This window comes from Gymnoscopelus braueri (assembly GCF_963280865.1).
Source record: "Gymnoscopelus braueri genome assembly, chromosome: 12".
Lineage (NCBI taxonomy): Eukaryota > Metazoa > Chordata > Actinopteri > Myctophiformes > Myctophidae > Gymnoscopelus > Gymnoscopelus braueri.
In genome coordinates, this window is record NC_137614.1 from 6974714 (window position 1) to 6985861 (window position 11148).

At 43.1% G+C, this 11148-nt stretch overlaps 1 protein-coding gene across 1 annotated transcript; it reads left to right on the plus strand.

Moving 5' to 3' along the window:
* Positions 1-253: 253 nt before the first annotated feature.
* Positions 254-10351, plus strand: ren (renin; the record flags this gene model as incomplete). Its single annotated transcript, XM_080445200.1, has 10 exons — positions 254-292; positions 448-542; positions 2394-2544; positions 3617-3740; positions 4859-4977; positions 6815-7011; positions 7776-7898; positions 8199-8340; positions 9685-9783; positions 10190-10351. 10 exons carry the CDS (start codon positions 254-256, stop codon positions 10349-10351), a joined length of 1251 nt encoding a protein of 416 aa, XP_080301326.1.
* Between the last annotated feature and the right edge of the window lie 797 nt (positions 10352-11148).

Below are 11148 nucleotides of genomic sequence, written 5' to 3' on the forward strand. Positions count from 1 at the left end.
ACCGGGCGGCGTCACCGATTCCATCCATCCCTCCCTCCCTCTCCACAACAACTCTGCATCCCTGCTTTCTGTCGCCCCATTCCCCCCCCGACCAGGTCAAAGATCAAACCTCTCACTGGGACCTGTTTATCAGGGGAGAGGTTGTGAGACCTACAGAGAGGGAGGGAGGGGGGAGACTGAGAGACAACTTGTTTTCAGTGGTCACTTCTAGGAAAGCTCCCCAAAAAAACACCAAAGCTAAGCAAGTGTCCTCATGGGTCAGATTATCATCATCACACTGGAAGAAGAGATGGTATAAAAACAGAGAGGGAGACATTTAGGGAGAGAGAGAGAGACGGCAAGCTTTTCTGCAAACTCGGCAACAAAATCTGTGCAGCACTACTAACGCGGAAAAGGGAAATTACACTTTTTATATTCTGCTTCACATCGTTTCTTCACATCTTTCAGAGAGAAGCCGTCATGATGACCTACGGGATGAGCTCCTGGGTGTGTACCATTGCACTGTGGCTGATGATGGCCGACGATGGCCACGCACTGCGACGGTAAGCATATTATTATCTCTCCATCCAAGTACGTTTTATTCTCACCTTAATGCTGCGTTTTGTGGTACACATCGGCTGCTGTTTTTAACCTCATGTAGGCTACATTGTACACTGTACCTGCTTATGTATCCTTTTCACTCTACTCATATAAGAACATTTGATTTTCTTGATCTGTTTCTATCTGGTCTTTCCTTGAACTTACTCTTTGTCCCTTTCCTGAAAACGGCAAATGGAGTTTGTTATATAATAAATAAATTATTTATACACACACACACACACACACACACACACACACACACACACACACACACACACACACACACACACACACACACACACACACACACACACACACACACACACACACACACACACACACACACACACACACACACAATATACTAATGATAATTAGAGCTAATCTAATTAGAGCTAATCTTTTTATGATGCATTGTCTCAGAAGGTGTTTTGCTCTGTGACAGGCATGCATTTAACCACTTAAACCTATTACTTTTATGACCATTGCAAATCAGGGTTCTGCATTTGGCCCCCTCCTTTTTTTTGCCTCTACACCAAGGCTCTTTGCCGAAAACAGCCCGTCTGCAAGCTCAGCTATTGGAGTAGGCTTTTTTATCCGAATGTTCACCAATTTTCTCAGAATGTTTTTTGACTATTATGACATGCCCAGAAAAGGGACGCTAGCTAGGGATCATGTGGTTAAAACACATTTTTGTGTTTTGTGAAAAGCACACAACACGCGTACTGTATATACTGTACATACACATCAAACCAAAGTGTCAAGATAGTTTTTTGCTTCTACACCCTTTTCAGTTGTCTAACTTCTGATCATTTAAAGGTGGTGTAAGTTTTTTGTTTCTTTGTTAAAACAAAACGTGTTTTTCTTTTTTAATCTCTTTGATGCGATATTCTGATCATTGCTATAGAGTGTTCGTTCAGTAACAGGGGTCTCCATGTCTCTCCAGCTCTTTAATAAACAGAAAATACAATTTGCCAATTTCATCCAATCAGGAGAGAGAACCCCACAAAGATAAGTTATCAGCTTGTGTTCTAGTTCCAAGTTTTCATCACTTCCAATTCCACTTGTTTCTCTTGCACCCTTTCTGAGTTCTCTCTCCTGATTGGATAATTCAAATTGGAATCCCAACCTGTTTTTCATGTTTTTCTTTCCTAAAGAGCTGAAACGAGGAAAAACCCCTGTCACTGAATATAGCTAAGATTACTACCAGAATATAGAGCTATTTAATACTTACTTTATGGAGAGGTCCCTGGCCAAATATATCATTTTGGGGGGTCCTTGAGAAGAAAAGGTTTGAGAACCACTGATTTAGAGGGCATTTGTAGAATCGGCGGCCTCAGGTCTTAATGGGTTAACCCATTCAATCTGGAAAAGCATCCGTGTCATTTTAGATTTCTTTGGCTGTTCAAAAATAGCAGATATACAAGCTCATAGCGCTGCACTTTTGAAATCTTTGAATATATATTTTAGAGCAAATCTTTTTTTACTCAAATCTTTGCTTCTGGGGATTCTACATGTCTTCTAAAATGGTTGAAAAAAAAACTTATGTTGCTATAATATCAGTGGTTCTCAAACTCTTTTCATGTGAAGGAGCACCCAAAATGATATGCATTTGTCCACAGACCCGCTCCAACCCCCCCCCCCCCCCCCATTTGTTCCAGGGACCCCCAGAAGCAAAGATTTGAGTTAAAAATTAGATATATATATTCAAAAATGTATCACGATTTTTCAACCATAAAAAAGAAATCTTAAAGTGACACAGATGCGTCCCCGGTCTAAATGGATTAAACAAGATGTCTGTGTTTTGCTTCCAGAGTGGCCTTAAACAAGATGCCGTCCATCAGGGAGACGCTGCAGGAGATGGGGGTGTCCGTTGAAGCGTTCGCTGAGCTCAACCAGAAGAGTTCAGATGGTCCCTCCAATGGGACCACCCCAGATCCTACGCCCCTAACCAACTATCTGGATGTGAGACCCCTATAGCAATGAGCACTGGGTTGGATTTGTTTGCTGGGGGGCAGTGTTGATTTCGTCGACTAAAACTATGACGAAAAATGTTCGTCGTCCACCTTTTTTCACTGACGAAAACTAAATAAAAACTAAGCTACGATGACTAAAAATAAGACTAAATATATTGACAATCTCGTTAACAAATAAAAACTAGACTAAAATGTTAGTGAGGGACTAGTGGAGAAGAGATCCAATAGAACTAACCAAGTCATTTTGTTTGGTTGCGCTCTGGTGTTGCACTCTGAAAATAGCAGATCTACATGCTCACAACGCGTCGCGCTGCGACGCGTTGTGAGCTTGTAGATCAGTTATTTTCAGCATGCAGCCAAGTGTAAAATCAGCCATTACGACGCCATCAAGGCCTGCCAAAAAAACTTTTTAGTCGACTAAATCAACTGTAGATTTAGGTGACTATAATCTTATGATATTTAGTCGACTAAAACTAGACTAACAGTAAAACACTAAAACTAAAAGGAATTTGATTCAAAAGACAACGACTAAAACTGAATTATAATTTTTTGTCAAAATCAACACTACTGGGGGGGATGGGGGAATCCATTTTGGCCTTGTAGATCTGCTATTTTACTCCACTACAGTTATGGGAAAACGTTAGTTACTAGTTACTTTGATAATTTGATTATTATTACAAAACATACATTAACGGCTTCAGTCCTATTTATACTTAGGCTATTTTCAAAGCATTTTTTTTAATACAATTTCTTTTTAGACAATTGGAAACTTGTGAAATGGGATATTCTGCATAATGAGAACTTAAATTTCAGTACTTGAGTATATTTTAATGCAAATACTTTTGCACTTTTACTCCAGTAAATTTTGAATGGCGGACTTTCATTCGCAACGGAGTATTTCTACATGGTGGTATTGTTACTTTTACTTAAGTACAAAATGTGAGTACTTCTTCCACCACTGACGGTTTGACTCAGGCTTTTTGGGGGTAATGCGAGCGCATCATTTTGATCTTTGGCTGTTGGATTACTAACATTGAAAAGTTGCCTGTGCTTTTGAACAGACGCAGTACTTTGGGGAGATCAGCATTGGCTCTCCTGCCCAGATGTTCAACGTGGTGTTTGACACAGGATCAGCTAACCTGTGGGTCCCCTCACAAAGCTGTTCACCCTTCTCTACTGCCTGCTGTGAGTGCGCACGCACGCACGCGCGCGCGCGCACGCGCACACACACACACACACACACACACACACACACACACACACACACACACACACACACACACACACACACACACACACACACACACACACACACACACACACACACACACACACACACACACACACACACACACACACACACACACACACACACACACACACATTTGTACTGTAAGTAATTTTTTTTAAATGCAGGACATTTACTTGTATTTCTACTTTGTGGTATTGCTACTTGTACGTAAGTAAATGGTTTCACTATAAATGTAGTCAGAAAATTGACAGTAGTAGGGAATAATGTAATCTCTCAAGAACAGATTCCTGCACTGCGTTGGAATCTGTCGGGGAGGTTCGTCATAACAAGTGCGCATGGGCGTGCCTTCAGATCAGGAAGCGGGCCGCGCTTTACCCAATCAAATGTAGTGGGCGGGATTCACGTGTCCGTCGATCGTTCCCCCCTCGAAACAAACCGAAACTAATTTAACAATAGCGTCCGCGGAGCAGACAAAACCACGGAAAGATATTCACATTTTAACTTACTCTTTCATCATAGAAACAAGTGGGCTTATAACCAAAACGATCCATGTTCTCTGGGAGAAGTGGTGTTAGTGTTCCGTGTAGAAATATTGTTAGTGGGAATGAAAACATAGTCGCACCAACCGGAAGTGATGCGCTGAAGGATACAGAAACACCGGTTTCCTTTGCGCTCTGGCGTTACGTTTTCTTCCGCCCAGAGCCAACAGACATAGAACAAACAGCAGAGGGCGCTGTTTTTCATTTTCAGTTGGCGATGGGTTCCCAGATTGGGAATAATGTAGCGCAGTGGTTTTCAATGTGGGGTCTGAGGACCCCCAGGGGTCCTGGGGGGGGGGGGCTTTCAAGCTTATGCATCTGCTATTTTTCAATCTTCTTTGGATAATATCGAATATTTTGGGACAATTTTGAATCAATTGAATTTCTTAAAATAAATCTTCTCTTCTGGGGGTCCCTGGCACAAAACCTTTTCAAAGGGGTCGGCGGCCAAATGCATATCAATTTGGGGGTCCTTGACATAAAAAAGTTTGAACACTGGATGTTTTTCACAGTCACCCACAACAGGTACGACGGGTCCAAGTCCGACACACACGTGGACAACGGAACAGGATTCTCCATCCAGTACGCCTCTGGAAACGTGAGGGGATTCCTGAGCCAGGACATCGTTACGGTGAGTTCTAGGAGCGCAAAAAAACTAATCAAACTAATCGATTGAATTGATTGTTTAAAAAAATAAATGTATATACACATCATCGATAATTACTACTAAGCCACGAGGTGAGATCAACCACTTTAACCGTGGCCTCCTCAATTTGGGCACAGTTAAGGGCGGAAATGTTCAAAAAACATTTCAAAGAAATCTGAAAAGTTTCAAATTGTAAAGAAAACAAGTAAACAGGTAAAAAGAAGTGAAAATAGCAGATCTACAAGGTCACAAATGAGCAAACTATACTATAAAAACTGGTCAAACATTGGCCAAATTGTCAAATAATATAAGAAAGAGGCAAAACAATATATATAGCTGATCTACATGCTCACAACGCCTCACTACCCGAGGCTTATAGATCTGCTATTTTCACAATATGTATCTGTGGAACCAAGTCAAACTGAATGTAATGCCTCAACTCCTGCAATTCCAAGTGCTTCTCAGGTGGGGTTGTCCCCAGTTCAAATATGATTATTTTGGGGGGTCACGGCCTGAAAAGGTTGAGAACCACTGGTCTATAGGACTGTGCAAATTGGGGATGGGCATCAGACACAGAAATCGGACATCGGTCAGACTCTAGATGTGACAATAAATGAAGTTGATTATGATTGTGAAGCACTGATCTGCAGCCACTGGTGTCATTGTCACGGTCAAAGTGGGCGACAATGTCATCACAAGGAAAGACGAAATGGCCTATCTGGGTTGTATCTTAGAGCAGTGGTTCTCAAAGTGGGGTCCAGGGACCCCCAGGGGTCCTTGAGGGAGTTCCAGGGGGTCTCCAGCTAAATGATAGATAGTTAGAACCAAATTGACCCTTAGCCTATGGGTCTGTAACTCTGAGAGTTAATATAACCTTGATTTTACAATGTAAATTGGGGTCCCAGAGATAGAAATGCCATTAAATGGGGGTCCGTAGCCCTAATGCATGTCAAACTGGGGGTCCTTGAAATTAAAATGGTTGAGAATCACTGCTAGAGTCGTAAAAATCTTCTCTTATGGGGGTCCCCTGCGGCTCTAGCAGGAGCACTCATCCAATGTCACTATGACTATGCATGCACCTCGTGGTACTTAAGCACCTCAAAGGCATTAAAAACAAAACTGCAAACCTCTCAAAACAAACTGGTCAGGTTACTACTAGGCCTCACACCCAGAACAAACCTAACCCCTGCTCATTATGCTATAGGGTGGGACGGCTCAGGGTAGAGGACAGAGTAAAGCAAACGGCAATGGGCCTGGTCTTCAAGATACGCGAGAAAACAGGGATACCCATGTAACCTGTCAGACTACTTCAATAGTGTAAAAGACGTTCACAAGCAGACACCAGACGGCGCCCCACTGATCTCACTGAACCCAGTTTCGACACAAAAATTGGGTCAAATTGGTTCTACTGCTATGCCACCAGAATGTGGAATGCCCTAGCAGCAGGCATACAAAAAGTGTGAATCCTTACCCTCCTTCAAAAGCTCTAAAAGAGCACTTATAGGTGGCTGCAATTTGTAACTGGCCCCTGTACAAAGTAAAAAGTCTAAGCTTATCACCGGAAATGACTCCTCCCCCAACTGTTTACTGTACATATCTTTCTTTTTTATTACTACTCGTATATATGATGTTTTTGCATATTACTGTATATTATTGTTTGTCTTTAAATGTCTCGTTGAATTTAATACACAGGACCTTAATGGAATAAGCCCTGGGCTTATTTTTGATCCTTTTAGCATTCTTTTGTATAAATCTGTGCCACCGTGCCTTTTATTTGCAAACTTTTAATAAAGTATTCAATCAATCAATCAATTGTTCCCAGGTGGGTGGCATCGAAGTGCACCAGGTGTTTGCTGAAGCCATCTCCCTGTCCGCCATGCCCTTCATCTTCGCCAAGTTCGACGGCGTGCTGGGCATGGGCTACCCTGACGTGGCCATCGACGGAATCACCCCCGTGTTCGACCGCATCATGAACCAGCACGTCCTCGAAGAGGAAGTGTTCTCCATCTACTACAGCAGGTACTGGGGTCCATCAATGAATCCATGCAACAACGGAAAAAATAACATTCTGATATATATATATATATATATATTTCATAATCGACTAAATCAGTTTGTCTTATTAACCACGTAAGCCCTATTTTTTTGTACAATGGTGTCCCACAAAAATAGCAAATAGCTGATCTACAAGTTTGTTTTGCTATCCTGAAACCTCTGTCAGTCAGTCTGTTCGACATGTTTCAGCTCAGAGGGTTAAAGGCATAGTTCACCCCCAAAATGACTAATCGATAGAGCTAAATTAATCTGAACTTGCACACGTGCATTGACCATTAGCATATGCAGACAGTGGCAAGGCCCATTTTTTACTTTCCCAAAATGTAAGCCGTTTTATTAGCGTTTTTGTGTTAACACCGGAGATTCGTACTTCGGCTATGGGATCTGTTGTCTTGGTTGCAGCCCTGCAGGCTATGGCTAGCCTGGTAAACCAATCCCGGTCACGGAATTCACATTTCCATCTGCAGAATGCACAGGTTTAGGCATAGTTTTATTAAGGTTAAGATTAGGAACAAGGTCAGGTTTAGCCATAGTTTTACTGAGGTTAGGTTTAGGAATACCTGGTGGTGACCATTCCGAGGTCACCGGATTTGACTCGGGGCGAGCGTGTTTTGGCGCGAGCGTTCTTGTATTCGTTGAGTCACTGCATGGAGCAATAAAGCAGTTCCTCATAATATGATAACGTTTTCATTGGGTTAATATGTTTTAAATCCTATTCTTTTTGACAGGGACCCCCATCACTCCCCGGGAGGAGAGCTGGTGCTGGGAGGCACGGACCCCAACTACTACACTGGAACCTTCAACTACATGGACACCAAAGAAACGGGCAAATGGGAAGTCATCATGAAAGGGTACGACGTCCAACCCACACCTTGTACTGCAGGGGGTCTTCAACGTTTCTCAGGCCAAGGACCCCCTGCTATTTTTTTATTTCAATCCTGAAAAGTAACACGAAGTTTCCACCCGACACGAGACGATATTGTATAGAATTGTGTAAACTTTTTCATAGATTTCATAGATAGCTTAATTGACTTGTTAGACAGCACTATCTAACAAGTAGTTAGATAGTGTTTGAAAGTGCTGTGTAAATGTATGTTTTTGTTTGTTTGTGGCTACACCTTTTTAAACAAACATTTCCTCCATTCTCGCAGGGTCTCGGTCGGGGAGCAGATGATGTTCTGTGAGGAAGGCTGCAACGCTGTGATTGACACTGGCTCCTCCTACATCACTGGCCCCGCCTCCTCTGTCACTGAGCTGATGAAAGCCATCGGAGCCGTGCTGGACGAAAGCGGCGTAAGCAACAACCACCAACTCTATATAGTTTCCATATTATGTTTGAAAGTAAAAAATACAACAAGGGCGCTAGGGCGGCGCAGTGGTTAAGTGCCTGCCCACCACCATGGAGGCTGGGGGTTCAAATCCACCGTGGTGCATCCGGCTTTGTCAAGCTTTGTTACCAACACAATTGGCCCGTGTTCGGGGGAGGGAAGCCGGGCGGGATATTTGTCAATGCACGTAATCTGTGGCGGCAGCTGTCAGTAGGGAGTGTTGGGCGGGAGGAGTAGGACGAAGGCTCTACTTCCTCCCGGTGAGGGCTCCTCACTGGGAGGTGAGTCAGTAGGATACAACAGTATGTGTGTGGGGAGGCATTCATTGGCACAACGACTAAATTGGGGAGAAAAGGTTAAAAACAAAAAAATGCTTATGCTCCTCAACAAAGGCAATGCATAAAATGTGCGTTTGGCAACTTTGGGGAAATTAGCAAGAGTTAGATCCTGAAAGTGAGATTAGCTATTGCTACATTCAGATGAATCATGTCCTCGTATGATTGGCAGGCACATAGTTCAACTTCATAAAGCTCCCCTGATTGGTCGAGTGACACTGGGAGCAGCAATTATGATAAGACCACAGAAACACTTGCTCAAACCCACCGCGGTGGCCGAAAGTCTGAACAATTACATTTGGTCGTGTTCGGGGGAGGGAAGCCAGGCTGGGAGCGTGATGTCCTCACAAGTATCAATGTACTCCTACGTGCTGGGGGCGGAGCCTATCGGCGGGGAATGTTCATTGGAAGGAGTACGACGGGGGTGCTACGTCCTCCCGGTGGGGGCTCCTCACTGGCAGGTGAGCCAGTAGGATAGGTTACAACAGCATCAACAATCAAGTTGGATGAATTTATTGGCATAAAGACTAAATTGGAAGAAAAAGGGGGAAATATTATTGGCTAGGGTACTTAAAAAAACTAAACATTACAGAGGCTGCATTTGAATTAATGGCAGCTGGTAGACTCAAGCAGTGTTATGAAACCTTACTACAATAATGTTGGGAAATGCATTGATAGGTGATAGGATAAAGGTCATACGTTTTTCTAATGCACTCCCATCCAGGCACAGCCTGATGGAAGAGAAAAAAGACTCACAGAGGAAACAAACGACTAACTAGGACAACATAAAAATACAAATAAACAGTCAATATGTGAGTCAGTCGCAGCAAGAGAGGGAGTAGAACTGAACAAACACAATTTTACAACTCACACAAAACAACAAGTCAACCTATAAACGTTATCTACAGTAATTGGATGGGTCTTTAGCACGCTTTTAAAAGTTGAATGCTGTTTCTTTGTTTCTCTTCCTGTAGTACAAAGTAAACTGTGCCACTGTGAAGACTCTACCCAGCGTGACCTTCCACCTGGGGGGTCAGGAGTATGCCCTGGACCAGGAGGACTACATCTTATGGGTGAGAACAACAATAACCCTTCATTCTCAAAGCATTCTTAAACCCTATGCTTCAGTTGACCGCGGTCCCTCAGGGGTCTATACTTGGTGGTCCCGTGCTTTTTATTCCCCTCTACACCAAATCTCTTCGTAGCAAATAGCCAATATACAACTTCACAACACGTCGCCACCCATTGTGAGCTTGTAAGTCTGCTAAAGTAATTTCACCCTTCCTTTTCCCTCTACACCAAATCTCTGTCGAAAATAGAAAATAGCCGATCTACAAGCTTGCAAACCTGCTTTTTTTTAAAAACTTCTTTAACCTACTCACTACAGACACTACTACACTCACTACAGTCCATCAAAAACACAAGTTTCACATGTAAACATTGTTCCCTGAACTGGTGGTGTGTGTTCCTCTCATACAGCAGTCCCAGTTTGGAGGAGACGTGTGCACCGTGACCTTCAGGGGCTTGGATGTGCCGCCCCCTACTGGCCCCATCTGGATACTGGGGGCCAACTTCATCGCCCGCTACTACACCGAGTTCGACCGGCAGAACAACCGCATCGGGTTCGCTGCGGCCGTCTGAGAACAACACTGATTTACTCTGAGACTCTGTCGCTACACTGACTGACTGTTGATGGTTCCCATTTAGCCCGTCTATCTCTCTCTTTCTTTGTCTCGATCTGACTCTGTCTGTCTCTGTCTGTCTGTCTCTCTCTCCCTCTGTGTGTGTGTGTGTGTGTGTGTGTGTGTGTGTGTGTGTGTGTGTGTGTGTGTGTGTGTGTGTGTGTGTGTGTGTGTGTGTGTGTGTGTGTGTGTGTGTGTGTGTGTGTGTGTGTCTCTCTCTCTCTCTATCTGGCTTTCTAGCTGTCTCTCTCTCCTCCCTCGGTGGTGGATGAAGTACTTTACTTAAGTAAAAGATGTATTAAAAAAGAAATATTCTTGGGTAAAAGTTCAAAAGTAATACTTAAAGAGTGCCTTAAAATGCCAAAAGTAAAAGTAGTTTGTGCAGGAAGTCCTAGGTTCTCAAAAAGAGGCAATCTACAAGCTCACACAAAGCTTGGGACCTAAATTTTGTAGGCTATACTCAAAGCACAGCACTTCTGCAAAACATTTTAAAATAATTGAAAAATATCAAAAATGTTTTGGAAACTTTAGATTTTTTTTAAAACATCTTCTCTTCTGGGGGTTCCCTGGCACAAACTATTTTCAGATAGGGGTCTCTCTCTCTCTCTCTCTCTCTCGGAGGGGGGAGGGGGGTTATTTTGATTATATTGGTTGTATTATTTTACTCTTAGCTATTAAGAGTCTCATTTTGTGCCAGTTGCACTTTCTCTTTGCTGCGTAGCCTTTTAAGTGTTTGGGGTTTTATCTGTATGTGAG